Source organism: Camelus ferus, chromosome 3 (genome assembly GCF_009834535.1).
Source record: "Camelus ferus isolate YT-003-E chromosome 3, BCGSAC_Cfer_1.0, whole genome shotgun sequence".
NCBI classification, from domain to species: domain Eukaryota; kingdom Metazoa; phylum Chordata; class Mammalia; order Artiodactyla; family Camelidae; genus Camelus; species Camelus ferus.
Window position 1 is genome coordinate 53,662,216 of NC_045698.1, and position 16,748 is coordinate 53,678,963.

A 16,748-nucleotide genomic window follows, 5' to 3' on the forward strand; every position below is an offset into this window, starting at 1 on the left:
GCCTTTATAATTTTTGAGAGAGTAGCTATCTGGCTGTCTTATACATTCACAGATGGCATTGTTTTATCTGTCCTCATACCATCTGCAGCATCAGCTTAGTCTCTTTCCATTGGTGTCATCTTTCATTTATGCACAAGTGAGTTATTAAAGTAAAACTTTATATTTGTGTAGCATTTTGGGTAAACGTTAGGATAAGACATTGATTTATTTTATCACAACAAGCTTACGCATAGAAAATTTAATTTTTTATATTTTCACCTCATCTTGATTTACTTTATTTGTAGCCTTTGGCATTAAATTGAATTGAACTAAACAACTAGTTATTGAACATGTATCATGATCCCAGAACTATGAGAATGAAGAATTGTTCCCTGTTCTCACTGAGCTTACTGTCTAGTGGAAGAGACAGTGCAGAACTAATATACAGTTATGAGTTCCACCAAGGAAAGAAAACAGAGAGGGGTATGGAAAGGGACGTCAAAGGATTAAATCTAGTCTAGTAAGTCTCGAAAGCCCTTTCAGAGGAAGGGTGAGTAGAAGTTTGCCAAACAGAGTAGAAGCAGGTAGATGGTAAGAAAGGGGACAAGAGTCTTCAAGGTAGAGTGAGTAGCAAATGAGAACACCCTGATGTCAGAGAACTTGGAGTGACCCAGGTACTGGAAGGAGTTCAGTCTGACTGCAACTTAGAGTGAATTTAATAAAGTGACAGGTGATCTGAGGTGAGACTCGTGAGGTGATCAGGGATCAAATGTCTTATGAGTCAGTTAAGGATTCTGGATTTGAATCTAAGATTAATTCCAAGTCATTGATATGAGCTTAAAGTAGAGGTATGGCATGAACAGATTTGGGTTCTAGAAAGACCTCTCAGGCTACAGTCTGGAGAATGGATGGGAAAAAGGGACAGAAGTGCATGTGGGGAGGAAAGTGAGGAGGCTGTTTTAGTAGTCTTGTGAGAAATGATTTTTACTTAGACTAGTGTAGTGGCAGCAGACATGGAAAGAAAGTGAATAGATTTAAGAGGCCACCCACTGAGAATGGAGAAACCAGTTTGTGTGTCTACGAAGCTCTGGCTTGTTCTACTTTGTTGTGTTAAACCAAATGCCTGTTCTACATAGTGGAGGATGAGCCAGAGGAAAATGGAGCAAAAATGAGACCTGAAGTTAGTATCCATATCGTGAATGGGCACGACCTTACAGGATAGTTACACGGAAAACAAAGGTAAAATCACTCAACTAATTGCAAAATACTCATCTAGGCAGGATTCTGATGTAAGGTTTCATCATCAGATCAGACCTTCACATCAGTGTGTGTGGTATCAATAGGACTTTGATAGACAAAAGGGTATTCAGTAGCTGATGTCCTCATTTCTCTGCAAATGTCAGTTCATTCTTTGATTTGCTTGCGTGTGTTTGTTCATTGATTAAAAAAAAAATTTTACCAAAGTCCCGTTATCCACTGGATATCAGACATCTCAAACTTAACAATGCAGTCTTTAATACCACATATGGCCAGTGTATACCTAGTGTATTTGATATGTATACATGATGGAGGGGCCACAGCTCATTTAGGGCACATTGTCAGTCAGGTTTCCATGTTACATTGGTCGGGTCTGACCATTTCTTCCCCAGCAGCCCATTACTTTGGGTGTAGTCATTAATAAACTCCTGCAGCACTGGCCTCCCGTGTCTCCTGATGTCTTATCCTCAGTACTTTCTTGGCTCAGGCTATGTGCCTAATCCTGTTTCAGTTAGACAGTTGATCAGTTCAGCCAGCACCACCAGGCCTTCTCTCAGAGCAGTTTGGTTAGCTGGATGGATTGTTTTTTTGACTGAGATGGTCAGTCATTTGTCAGAGTAGAAAATTCAGCTGCCCACTGTAGACTTATTATATTAGCCAGGTATACAAGCAACGGTAGCCAATAAATCCTCAATCTCAGTGGTTTAAATACATTTGAAGTTAATTTTTTGCTAACATAAAGTTCATTTGGTAGCTAATGTGGGAATGGAGGGTTTTCTGCTCTGCTCATGGACCCAGGCTGACAGAATTAGCAGGTGGCTCACAGAATTGCCCTGGGCTCACCATTCACTTGACAAAGGGGAAAAGAGTGAATGTGGCGGCGGGGGGAGTGAATGTGAAAGATTCATGGGAGGTTTCTATGAGCCAGGGTTAGAAGTGGCTTAATCATTCCTACCCACGTTTCATTGGCTAGAACTTGGGTACACGGCCATACCTAACTGCCGAGGAGACTGGGAAATGTAGTTTCTGCGTTTGTCCTGGAGGAAAGGAAGACTTAAGGAACCAGTCTCTGCCCCATATAGCTAAAGACTTTCCTTGCATGGTTCCTGATCTTAAATTCAAATGATAAGGGGCAGGGAAGGGCCAGAGATAAGGAGGAAGAGTCTCCTTTGTGTATTTCTAAGTGGCTGCTGTCAAGTGCTGGCCATTAGAGTGGGAAATGTCTGCATTCTGAGTTCCTAACGTATCTGATAATTGCCATTACTCTGTTCTCACAGGGAAATAAATGCTCGACTTGATGCTGTATCTGAAGTTCTCCATTCAGAATCCAGTGTGCTTGGTCACATAGAAAATTATCTACGTAAATTGCCCGACTTAGAGCGAGGCCTCTGTAGCATTTATCACAAAAGAGTAAGTGTGATAGAAATGAAATCTATTAAAACCAATAATATTCTTCACCTTGAGGACATCAGATGTTAAAGAGAAACTCCTTAAGGCTTTATTATTTTACTTTGTAAAATCTTGCAGGTAACATGAGAGAATCCTTAGAAAATTTGCCCAAATTGAGGTTAGTCCAGTTTTTGCATTATAAAAAGTAAAGTTTGCCCACATCTGTTAACTACAGCAACACATGGGTCCCTTCTGTTACAATGTAGAACATTCTTCTGTTTGTCCTCAGACTGTGGACCATCATCAAAATAGGAAATTTAGTTGAGGGGAGGGTATAACTTAGTGGAGAATGCGTGCCTAGCATGCACAAGATCCTGGATTCAATCACCAGTGCCTCCATTAAAAAATAAATTAAATTAAAAAAATTAATTACTCCCCCAATTAAATAAACAAATAAATAAGTAAAAACCAGGAAATTTTCCTAGATTAGCTACTTTTAAAAAGAGAAGCTGTATTTCTTTTGACCATAGAACAGCTTCTTGTTTGACTTAACCAAAGGAAGAGTCTGCTAGTAAAATATTTGTGGTGGTATTAATATGCAGACAAGTTTGGATATTGAAAGTAAGTGAAAAGCATTATTTTGAGTTTCGTCACTTAAGCTTTACAGTTTAAGTCATAGCCATAGCAAGCGAGGTTTTTTCCAAACTTAGAGAAATAATTTCCTTTATCTTCAAAATATATCTAAGATTTTAAAAAGTTATCAGTTAGTTATATTTATAATTGTTAATAAACTTTTTATAGTATTTTACCAAGTGCAGAAGTCATTAACATACGTGAGACACTTTTTCCTTGTAAAAACAAAACTTAATGAGATTGAGAAGGTTTATCTTCTTACCTATGGGAAATTATGTTTATTACTGTTTATAATGCTACAGCAACTTGCATTGCGTTGGGTAAATTGATGATGCTAAGAAGAGGGTTAGTAACTTGTTAGTAAGTGACAGAATTCATATTTAAACCAGAGTCTCTGATTTGGTTTTTAGTAGCTTACATTTTTAGACTCTACCAGTTTTTATATGGTAACAGTTTTGAATACCATTGCATTTTTTTCCTGGTTATCCCCTACTTAAGCAAATTTTATTTTTTTGCCCAAGTGTGAATCCTTGCCAATTTAATAATTTTACTGTAGAACAATTTTTATGTGCACAAACATTAGCTCTGTCCAACATTAGTCTTTTTCTTTTTTTTTTTTTCCCATATATCTTTACCTTTTTTTAGGACTTTTCCCCCCACAAAGGTTTACTAGAATAATAAGTACTGCTTCTGAGAATACTTGCAGTGCCCAAGAGGAACTTATGTAACTGTTCCATATGCTTTGGCTAAATTTGAAGAGAAAGAACAAGCTGAAATGGGGAAATAATTATCCTTAGGGGAAAAATGTGTGAGTTGGCTATGGGATTGGTGGAGCCTCTTGTACCATTGCTTGGTGCACTGTGTTGTTGTTTTGGTAGCAATAGCAGAGGCTGTCCTGGTAGTTGAAAGTTTTGCAGTTGACTTTTTTGAGGTTACAGAGTGGATGTCATATCATTTATTATTTGGTATCCTTGTCCCAGTGGCTGACAATCAGTGCTTATTTCCCTTCATCAAGCAACAGATTGCCAAACACATTGCCTTCACTACTTGAAAGGATTCACTGGCAGATGTTAGAGATTTTTGTTTTTCTCAAAAGAAAATAGGAGCAAAGCTGAAAAAATTATCAATTGCTAATCAAAAGAGCTGAGTCAGAGTACCCAAGGCATCAAGATGGCATCATCATTCCATGCCACTGTGATTTCTGTTATGTTTTCCTGCTTCTCTGTAAACCAGACTTTGATATTTGCACTTCATAAGGTTTGTGTATTCATAAAAGTCTAAAAACTCTGGTAAATGTCAGAATCTAATTCTTTTTTTTTTAAAAAATTGAGGTATAATTGATACACAGCTTTAGTTTCAGGTATACAATGTCATGATTTATTTATGTATATGTGGCAAAATGATCACTGCAGTAAGTCTAGTTAAAGTCTAGTTAACATCCTTCACCAGGCATAGTTACAAAGTTTTTTTGTTTTCTCCTGATAAGCGCTTTCAAGACCTACTCTCTTAGCAACTTTCAAATATATAATACAGTATTAGTAACTGTGGTCACCATGCTGTACATTACACCTCTAGGACTTATTTATTTTACAACGGAAGTTTGTACCTTTTGACCACTTTCACACATTTTGCCCACACTCCCTATCCGCCACAACCACTAACCCATGCTCTGTTATCTATGAATTCAGGTTTTTTTGTTTGTTTTAAATTCCACCTGTAAGTGAGATATATGGTATAGAATCTAATTCATTTTGAAAGTAACCAATATGCAGAGCAGGAATGACTTTTAGTTTCAAGCTGTACTTTAGTAAAGGAGCTTATGACTAACTCAGAAGCTATTCCTTATTGCTGTTTTAATGTTTACACAAGAATGTGCCTAAAGATTGTTGAAAAGTGAAGATTAGAAATGATTTGGTAACAGACCAACTTTAGGAAGTCTGAATGCTTTAAACCAAATTTTTACAGATTAGTTAGCTGGCTCTTGGAACACACATCAAACACATGTCTATTCTTTATCATTAAATTACTCTAAGTAAGCTTCTGCTGTATGCACCAAATGGTGAGTGATATCCTGGGTACAGACTGTGCCAATTATGCGAAATTCTCAAAATGGTAAGAAACACTGTTTGGATGTAGTGGAAGTGGTAAGCCTGGGCCATCTGGCTGTGTGGAAAGTGCCCTGGAACAGGGACAAATAGGTATTTTTATGATGATAATAAGAGAGGATACCAAATAGGCTGACTCTGAAATAAAATAAACATTTCTTTTGATAGTAAGACTTCAAATTTAAATCTTAGGAAATAGTGCTAGTCATAGGAATCTGTATTAACTGCTCAATAACTATTTTGTAAGAAAATGATGTATAACTGCTGAGGTTGGTGAATACATGTAAAGGATTGTAGCACTTGATAAATGTTGAAGGGGAGAGTGTTTCCAGAGTTTTGTAAGCAAGAATAGTTTCTTAGCGAGACTAGCAGAAGCCCAAAGCCGTGTTTTCAGTAATGGGGCTTAGGCTAGGGTTCTTCCAGCCCTGTGAGGACCCGCTCCTGCTTTTGTGCATGTGTTCTAAAGCTCTTCCACAGAGAAGCTTGCTGCTGGAAATGGGGCTGAACAGGAGTGACTCCAGCAGCAACTGCTTTACTCTTATCCTCCGCTTTCTTGATGCTCCGTTGAGTTGCTTTACTTAAGAAGTTTGACAGCCACCCTGCTATGGGCACTTAGGGCTTGATTGCAGGCACTTCCAGTTTTCACATTGCTTCTGTTGCTGACTTAAACTTTGCATCACACCTGAGCATGAAAAATTAAACCCCTGAATGTGAAAAATTAATCCCTCTCTTGCCTAACAAATTACAGTGATTATAAGAGATTATTATTCAAAAATTCTATTGAAAATGTTTATTTTTAGCTCTTTACTCTTGTTACAATATATCATTAATTGACTCTTGGCCGATTCTAGACTATAAATTATTTCTAGGCTGCGCATTTATACAAATAGTGCAGCTTCCTATGTGTATCTTTCCCAGCAAACAGTGGCCTCTTTGGAGAAGAGGTACTTTATAATATGACTTCAAACTCAGCTTTTGTTCAGTTGGACCTAACTTCACATTTTTCTGCATAATTTACTTCATTCCTTATAGTTAATAATTGTCTTTCTAAACATGTTGTCAGCACTCACCCATTTTATGTATATCACTATTTATTATGTGGACTTACTCACTCAAGCCTGCGTTGTCCTCTCACTTCATGATGTTTATTTTCATCAAATAGTCTGTTAATTTCATTTTCCTGAGCCATCTGACCTGATTCATCCTGGACTCGTTGCCCTCTATAATGATTGAATAGCTATTTTCTTAGATTCACTTTATTTCCCTTGAATTGACTCTTCTGTTTCTGTATTCCATGACTTCCTCTTGGTTTATTCCTTCATTCTCTGGAAGCATCCTAAGAAAGGATGTAGATGTTTTGAAACATTGATGTCTGGAAATGTCTTTTTTTTTTTTTCCTACTTTCACATTTTATTGGTAGGTTGGGTATAAAATTCTAGGCTATAAATTATTTTCCTTCAAAATTTTGTATTCATTGTCTTCTTCAATAGTTTCTACTATAATTGTTAAACAGTCTGAAGTCATACTGCTTCCTGATTCTTTCTGTGACTTTTTTCCCCATTTTTTCTCCCCTTTTGGAAATACAAGATTTTCTCTTTGTCCTCAGTATTTTAAAATTTATGATGATTTGCCATGATGTAGGTTTTTTTTTATTCTTATTTTTTATTAAAGTATAGTCTGTTTACATGGTTAGTTTCAGGTGTACAGCAAAGCGATTCAGTTATACATATACATACATGCTACATACATATATGTACATTTTTAGTTTCTTTTCCATTACGGCTCATTACAAGAAATTGAATATAGTTCCCTGTCCTATAGAATAGGTCCTTGCTGCTTATCCACTTCACATATAGTAATGTGTATCCATCAATCCCAAACTGCCAATCTATCCCTCCCCCATTTCCCGTTATGGTAACCACAGTTTGTTTTCTATGTCCGTGAGTCTGTTTCTAGTTTGTAGATAGAATTTGTATCTTTTTTTTCAGATTTCACGTATAAATGTTACCATATTAGTCTTTGTCTGACTTACTTCACTTAATACGATAATCTCTAAATCCATCCATGTTGCTGCAAATGGCATTATTTCATTCATTTTTTATGGCTGAGTTGTATTCCATTGTATATATATATACACCACATTTTCTTTATCCATTCATCTGTTGATGAACATTTAGGTTTGCTTCCATGTCTTGGCTATTGTAAATAATGCTGCTGTGAACACTGGGGTGCATGTATCTCTTCGAATTATAGTTTTCTCAGGATATATGCTGGATCATACGGTAAGTCCATTTTTAGTTTTTTAAGGAACCTCCATACTGTTCTCCATAGTGGCTTCACCAATTTACATTCCCATTAACAGTGTAGGAGGGTTTCCTTTTCTCCACACCCCCTCCAGCATGTATTATTTGTAGACTTTTTAATGGTGGCCATTCTGACTGGTGTGAGGTGATAACCTCATTGTAATTTGGTTTGCATTCCGCTGATAATTAGCTAAATTGATCATCTTTTCATGTGCCTGTTGGCTATCTGGATGTCTTATTTGGAGAAATGTCTATTTAGATCTTCTACCCAATTTTTGATTGGGTTGTTTTGTTTTTTTCATATTAAGCTGTATGAGCTGTTTGTATATTTTGGAAATTAGTCCATTGTCGGTCATGTCATTTGCAAACATTTTCTCCCATTCTGTAGGTTGTCTTTTCGTTTTGTTTATGGTTTCCTTTGCAGTGCAAAAGCTTTTATGTTTAATTAGTTCCCATGTGTTTATTTTTGCTTTTATTTCCATTACTCTAGGAGCTGGTTTGAAAAAAAATACTGCTTTGATTTATGTCAAAGAGTGTTCTGCCTTTGTTTTCCTCTAAGAGTTTTATAGTATCTTGCCTTACATTTAGGTCTTTAATCCATTTTGAGTTTATTTTTGTGTATGGTATTAGAGAATGCTCTAATTTCAGTCTTTTACAGGTAGCTGTCCAGTTTTCCCAGGACCACTTATTGAAGAGACTGTCTTTTCTCCACTGTATATTCTTGCCTCCTTTGTCACAGATTAATTGACCATAAGCGCTTGGGTTTATTTCTGGACTTTCTGTCCTGTTCCATTGATCTATGTGTCTGTTTTTGTGCCAGGACCATACTATTTTGATTACTGTAGCTTTGTAGTGTAGTATAGTCCGAAGTCAGAGAGCGTGATTCCTCCAGCTCTGTTCTTTCTCAAGATTGTTTTGGCTATTCAGGGAATTTTGTGTTTCCATACAAATTTTAAAAGTTTTCTGTACCAGTTCTGTGAAAAATGTCATTGGTAATTTGGTAGGGACTGCATTGAATCTGTATATTGCCTTGGATAGTATGGCCATTTTAACAATATTGATTCACCCAATCCAAGAACATGATGTATCTTTCCATCTGTTTGTGCCACCTTCAGTTTCTTTTGTCAGTATCTTACAGCTTTTGGAGTACAGGTCCTTTGCCTCCTTCGGTAGGTTTATGCCTAGGTATTTTATTCTTTTTGATGTGATCATAAATGGGGTGGATTCCTTAATTTCTTTTTCTGCTATTTCATTGTTAGTGTATAGAAATGCCAGTGATTTCTGTATATTAATTTTGTATCCTGTAACTTTACCGAATTTATTGTTGAGCTCTAGTAATTTTCTGGTAGTGTCTAGGATTTCCTGTATCATGTCATCTGCAAACAGTGACAATTTTACTTCTACTTTTCCAATTTTGATTCCTTTCATTTCTTTTTTTTTCTCTGATTGCTGTGACTCGGACTTCCAAAACTGTATTGGATAAAAGTGCTGAGAGTGGGCAAGTGGGCATCCTTGTCTTCTTCCTGATCTTAGAGGAAATGCTTTCAGCTTTTCACCATTGAGTATGATGTTAGCTGTGGGTTTGTCATATATTGCCTTCATTATGTTGAGGTATTTCCCTCTATGCCCACTTTCTGGAGAGTTTTTATCATAAATAGATGGTGAATTTTATCAAAAGCTTTTTCTGTGTCTATTGAGATAATCATATGATTTTTGTTCTTCAGTTTGTTAGTGTGGTGTATCACATTGATTTGTGGATATTGAAAAATCTTGTATCCCTGGGTTAAATCCCACTTGATCATAGTGTATGATCCTTTTAAGGTATTGTTGGAGTTGATTTACTAGTATTTTGTTGAGGATTTTTGCATCTATATTCATGAGTGATATTGACCTGTAATTTTCTTTCTTTGTGATATATTTGTCTGGTTTTTTGGTATCAGGGTGACAGTGGCCTCATCAGATGAGTTCAGAAGTGTTCCTTCCTCTGAAAGTTTTTGGAATAGTTTCAGAATAGATGTTAACCCTTCTGTAAATGTTTGGTAGAATTCACCTGTGAAGCCATCTGGTCCTGGACTTTTGTTTGTTGGGAGTTTTTAAATTACTGATTCAATTTCATTACTGGTAATTAATCTATTTACATTTTCTGTTTCTTCCTGGTTTAGTCTTGGCAGATTGTACCTTTCTAAGATATTGTCCATTTCTTCTAGGTTGTCCTTTTTTGTTGGCGTATAGTTGCTCATAGTAGCCTCTTATGATCCCTTGTATTTCTGTGGTGTCAGTTGTAACTTTTCCTTTTTCATTTCTGATTTTATTAATTTAGGTCCTCTTTTTCTTGATGATTCTGGCTAAAGGTTTACCAGTTTTGTTTATCTTCCATTGTAATCCATTGTATTGGGCCCTTTTAATCTGGCAACCAAGTTCTGGGAAATTTTTCTGAATTACTTTTTTTGATGATTTCTTTCTTTCTGCAACTCTATTATTTGAGTTGATTGAATCTCTTGGACTGATTATCAAACCTTCTTCTGTATTTTTCATCTCTTTACAGTTTTGCTTTGCGTTCTTAGACATTTTATCACCTTGATCTTCTACCTCTTTTGTTGCATTTTTTATTTCTGCTTTCAAGTTCAATTTCTATGAATTTTGGTTGTTTTCTTGTTCTCTGAAAGTTCTTTTTTAAAAGAAAATAGCATGTCATTCTTATTTCATGATTCTCTGTTTATTTCAATATTCTTATTTCAATATTCTCTGTTTAACTGAGGATATTGTTCAATTTCTTTTTTAGAAGTTTTCTTCTACCTGTATAGGCTCTGTTCTTGCTTGTATTTGTTGGTTGATTGATTGGTTGATTATTTGTTTTAGTTTTTGCATTTCATTAGACTTTTTAATCTGATCATCTTTAAAGAGTGGAGGACTAAAATGCTGATAGCAAAATCTATGTAGTTGAATGTGGTTTGCAAAATAGGGGGTGAACTAGAGTGACCTTGATGGTTCATTTATTGGGAGAATTCCTGCTATATGCTATCGTTAGAATTTTTCCTCTTATGCTTGTGAGATTTCCCCAGGGATTCTTTTGGCCTTCTAAATGGCTGTCAATATTCTGGGAGCTAAATAGGGATAGCCAGGAATCTCAGCTTTCGGTTCGCAATCATTCCTTTAATCCCTTAATTCTGGTGTACACTCATCCTTCACTGTACCTGAAGCTAGTTGAGATACCCATGTTTTACTTTCTCTTGAAAATAAAATTATGCTTGACCCTTAAACAACATGGGTTTGAACTGTTCAGGTCCTCTTACATTCAGAGTTTTTTCATTAAATACGTATTAATAATGCTGCATGATCCATGTTGGTTGAATCCTTGGAGGCAGAACCACAGATACGGAGGGCTGACTATAAAGTCATACTCAGATTTTTTATTGTGTGGAGGGTATGCACCCCTAACCTCCATGTTGTTCAGTGGTCACCTGTAGTCTTCTGTGAGGTAGGAAAATGGTGGTTGCTCGGTGGCATGGCGAGGAATAGGGACTGAGGGATTTAATGGCTGCTGAATTCACTTTCTTTTTTGGGGGGGGTAGTTAATTAGGTTTATTTATTTATTTAATTTATTTTATCTTTTTAAGCAGGTACTAGGGATTGAACCTAGGACCTCATGCATGCTGAGCATGCGCTTTACCATTTGAGCTATACTCTTCCCCCTTGAATTCACTTTCAACCAGTTGTTTTTTCCCCTCCCCAACTCCCCTACCCACAGCTTCCACTTCCAAAGGTAATTTATGCCACCAGTTCCAGAGTCTTTTAGGATTCTTGGTGTAACTCAAATTGGGTCCTAGTTTTCCTCATGATCTGCTTGAGATTCAGATATCCTGAGTCTTCCAAGTCGATTACCACTTGTCCATTTACTTTGTAACTTTGAAGGGGCTGTTGCTATTATTTTTTTCTCCTAATTATTCTTGAGATTTCATTTCTTTCTAAACAATCCTGGACTATAGCTTCAAGATAGAGTGAAATCACATGCATGTGTTGAGTCACTTTCTTTATCCAAAACTTCAAAAAAAAATTATTCATGTCATGTTAGAAAATTACAACAGCATCCAGGGATGTAAAATAAAGTGTAGAAAGTCTCCCTTTACTACCCTCCAGCATATCCAGTACCCGGAGGTAACTGGAGTAAGTTACATGTGTACCTTTCCAGAAATTTTCAATTTACGCGTTTATTTCAGTAGAATAATATATATAATTTAAAGAATCACAAATGAAATTTTACTGTGTAAATACATATATAGTACATAGTGTAAAAATATACTGTGTATATTCAATATATGTTGATATGAAATTCCGTATCAAGCTGTACATCAGTATTTACAGACATCTTAGTTTTTTAACTGTTTTATAGTGTTAAATTGAATGAGTTTTTCCTAATAAGATCTCAGTTGCTAGATATTTGTTTTTTAGTCACTTTTTAATATTATCATCAACACTGCTACTATAAATATTCAAATACACATATTTTTTCACTACTTGTGAAACGTATTTTGTTAAATTCTTAAAAATGCAATTGTTTAGTCAAAGGGTATATGCACTTTTTATTACGAATCTATGACAGATTGCTCTTCAAAAAGGTTAAGCCTTTACTAATAGTATATAAAAATGTCATTTTTCATACCCTGTGTGACTTAGCTATTATCAAACTTTTAAATCTTTGACATTCTGATAAGTGAAAAACACTACCTTGTCATTTTAATTTGCTTTTCATAATTATATGTGAAGCTAATCATATGCTTACTGGACGTTTTTCCCTATGAGCTGCATATTCAGTTTTCTTGGCCATTATTCTTTGGATTATTCACCTTTCATATGTCAATTTGCAAAACCTCATTATACGAGGGAGAATTTTGCCCTTTATCGCTCTATCTGTATTTTGCAGCTATTTCCCCAGAGTTGTTCTTTTTTGTTTGTGACATTGTTTACTGTATTTTTTGTTATATGGTCAATTTTTGTTATATGGTCAATGTTTTAAATTTTAAAATACCAAGCAAGTATTGGCTTTCCTATCCCTGACTCAGGTTATTTTCTTTATAGCTTTAAACTATTATTTTATAAAATGTTTAAACTACTGATTTAACATTTAGGAGGTATCAACAGTATTTGATTTCAATTAACTAATTTATACAATACATTAAAATTTTCTTTTATTCTGATTCTAACTTTAAAAGGACCACTGACTAAACTTCATTTTCATGTATCTTATGCTATTTAGGTAAAAAAATATTTCTATTTTCAGTGTTCTACCCAAGAGTTCTTCCTGATTGTCAAAACTCTGTATTACCTGAAGTCAGAATTTCAAACATTGGTACCTGCTGTTAATTCCTTTGTTCAGTCAGAGTTGCTCCAATCAGTTATTTTAGAAATTCCCGAACTCCTCAGTCCAGTGGACCGTTACTTAAAGATACTTAATGAACAAGCTGCCAAGTAAGTAGCAGATTCTTAGTTCTTTTCTAGCGGTGAAAGTAATGTATTTGCCATTTGATGTGTAGATGGTTAAGCTTCCCTAGAAGTAATAGGAGAAGTTGCATGTAAAAGTACAAATATGATTGGATACTAGAGGCTCTATATTATAGCTGGAAAAAACACTTTGCTGCCTAAAATTCAGGCAGTTCTGTCATGCAGAACAAATGTAGGACTTCTCCAGGTGTCAGGTGATGAAAAGATAAAATCCAGGCTGAGCAAACAGTAGCAGTTTATTAATCTAAAAACAGATGGCAGATGGCATCTTATGCTTATTTGCTAGATGTCTAGAGATGATCTGCTTTATATTCAGAAACTACAGAAGCAAAGGTATCCGTTTAGAGGTAGTCATTTTTTCACAATTCATCACACAAAGAACTCTATATATAAGAAAAAAGATTTGACAGTATTTACATTGTGTTTATTTTCTGAATAAACTACAAATATTTAATTTCATCTCTTGGTTTCACCGTGAGACTCACGAACTTGAAAAACAAAAATGATGTTTTGGGAAATTTTGTCTCTCTTCAAAGATATTAAGAAACTGACCCATAAATATTTAGTTAACGAGCTGAGATTACAACCTTGTTTTCCTGACTTCCCACCCTTTGGTCTTTCATTATGCTATGAAAAAGAATTGATAATTGATAAAAGTAATGTGGTTCAATATATGTATTTGCATTTTTTCATTTTTTTAGGTCTGGGGATAAAACTGAATTATTCAGTGACCTTTCTGATTTCCCTTTAATAAAAAAGAGAAAGGATGAAATTCAAGAAGTTACTTATAAGATCCAAATACATTTGCAAGAAATACGAAAAATACTCAAAAACCCTTCTGCACAATATGTGACAGTCTCAGGACAGGAGGTAATGTCAAACACACTTTTATTTTGTGTTAGTTTTCCTCAAGTAGGGAAGTGATTTTAAAATGTAAATCAAAATCTGAGGATAGGATGAAAGGTTGTTTTTTTTGTTGTGGGTGTTTTTTATTGTTGTTGTTTTTTTCAGATTTTCTATTTTGTTCCTTAGGAATATGTTGTAATAGCTTGTTTTGATAAGAATTTTCCTTTAATAACAGCATTTTGTTTGCTCATTTACTTCATACTTTAGTCTCTGGGTGAAATCATGCATCTTAATGTTACATGTGTTTTAATATTACTTATTGAAATTATGTTATAGAAATGCTTGACTATTATAAATAATAACTTTATAGAATTCATTTACCCTAAATCCAGGAGAGAGAAGTAAGTCTTTGATTCCTGGCCTACAGATGATGAAATGATACAAAGTAAACAACCTACATTAATTAGATCATGAAGTGATTAAATGGCAAGGCTTCCTTCTGAAGGAGTGTATCTACTAAAAAAAACAAAAACAAAAAACAAAAACAAAAAAAACCCCCAAAACTTTGTATGTATGTAGTGAAAACCTACATTTAGTGAGCCTTGCATAATATTATGGTGCTGTCTAGAATGTAGTTTTTGTTATGTGTACTTCTGTTTAAAGTTTGATATTAATATCTGAATGAGAACCAAGAAGAAGTACACTTTTTTTTAAGTGTGGTTGAGTACTTGAGGCATTGCATCGTATGGCTGATAAAGTATAGATTCCAACTGAGAGAAAGGCTTAATTTCAAATCAGTTTTTAAAATACTTAGATCACTTTATCTGTTTAGCCAGCAGTGTTGATTTATATGATTATTTGAAATAAGAAAGTCTACATTAAATTATAATCTTTTTAGAAATGTATATTAATTTAATGGACCATTGGTTAAGTTAGCCTGTCTTCTGGACTTAAGATGTTATTTATACTCAGGCTGAGACTTCATAATGCATTCCATATAGTGCTCTATATAACAGAAAAATGATTTTACAATATCTGTACTTCTCAGCCCTCCCTGAACAGGCAAATACCAAATATCTCTTGGTTTCATTATGCAATTATGACTGTGAGAAGTGACCTCAGCACCACTGTTCTGGTCTACTTGTTGAAAATGAAATGATCAAAATTGCTTAATACATTAATAAAAGATGTGTAGTAGAAAAGTGGTTACCTGGTATTACAGTGGGGAAAGCTGAGTGTACATGCTGTAATAATAGTCATATAGTTACCATTTAGCAAACACTTATTAAGTTTGGAATGGTGCTAAGTGCTTTACATATATTATTGAATCCTTGTAACAGGCATATATTATTGAATCCATGTAACAATACAGAAAGGGGTTTTTCCAGTTTTGCAGGAAGGAAAACTGAGGCTTAGGGTAGTAAGATAAATTACCCAAGTTAGAAAAAACTCAGTTCCAGCCTAGGTCAGCCTGACTCCAATCCTTATACCATGTCATTATTTCACTCTACACGAGGAATTATCAACATCACAGATTTTATTTAATAAAATCCAGAGATTTTAGATACTATTCAAACTAAAACACTAAAATAAAGCTTAGAAAGAGAGCCCCGAATTCAGTTGGCAGCTTTAAAGTAAAAATGGAGAAAACTGATTAGGAATTCCTAAGGGATAGTAGATTAGTTATTCTTTACCCATATAGCAGAGATGTTTAAGAAAATGCACAGCATGGAAATCAAGTAATTGGATTACAGAGGATTAGCAAGGAAGATAAATTATCTTTTTATTCTTAATCCGTACTAGGTAAAGGTGATGAATTTGAGGCAAGAAATTTCTTAGTTTTTAACAAAAGGTGTCTTGTTAGTTTTTTAAAACCTCTAGAATCTTAATAGTACATCAGTACAGAATCGCTTTTATAACATTTTTTGAGGAATTAGTGATTCTAATTCATTCAAACACCACATGAATTCTTAATAGTCAGCAGTGTTATAATCAAATTCTGTTTATTTATACTGAAGATATCAGCAAATTTAGAGATACTTGAAGATCTAACAACAGACTCTGTCAAACATGATTAACTCTGAGAAGTGAAGAAGAAAGGAAGGAAAACCTTTTGTTTTATATACATGTTTCTTATTTTATACTCTTCTATTCTGTCTGAAATTTTATTTCCATAAATAGAACTTTTGTAATAGATTTTTAAAGACCTGTTATAGCAACCCCATGTGGTACATAGATCTTATTGTTAGTAGTTAAAATAAATAGACTGTCAGGCCAGAGTTACTTTTGGCAACATTCATTTTTTTCCCCTTAGTTCCTAGTTTTTATGTGCTCATTAGAATACTAAGCCTTATTGACTATGGTGAATTATTGTGTCTAACTCTGTACGTATTTGTTTAGAAAGTACTGAAAGAAAGAAAATAATGAAAGCAGAAACTTACATACCTTTACATAGTTAATTCACTGCTTCTGTGACAGTCTCTCTCATGTTTTATGTATAGAGAGAGTTGTCTCTTAACCTTGAAACAAATATGGAATGAACATGGGGTGATATTTGGATTTGGGGCAGCATTGGTTAGTAGTAGTCTTAAGGAAAAGGAAAGAAATATTGGGGGAAAATCGTTAGGAAAACAATAATTAATTCACAACTCGCAGCATATCCACATCTCTGCTTAGCATGTTTAAGACATGGAAAGCGTTCTCTGTTAAGTCTTAACATCTACATAAAAAATTTGAG

General features: G+C 34.7%; 1 protein-coding gene across 6 annotated transcripts in view; it reads left to right on the forward strand.

Moving 5' to 3' along the window:
• MSH3 (mutS homolog 3) overlaps positions 1-16,748 on the forward strand; it is a 137,730-nt gene that overhangs the window by 65,938 nt on the left and 55,044 nt on the right. For 5 of the 6 annotated variants that reach the window (XM_032475184.1, XM_032475159.1, XM_032475174.1 and 2 more), the window contains exons 13-15: positions 2,514-2,646; positions 12,945-13,132; positions 13,867-14,035. In XM_032475184.1, the coding sequence (XP_032331075.1) occupies positions 2,514-2,646; positions 12,945-13,132; positions 13,867-14,035 (490 nt within the window). The remainder of the gene's footprint in view (positions 1-2,513; positions 2,647-12,944; positions 13,133-13,866; positions 14,036-16,748) is intronic. The other variant, XM_032475189.1, reaches the window with a different exon arrangement.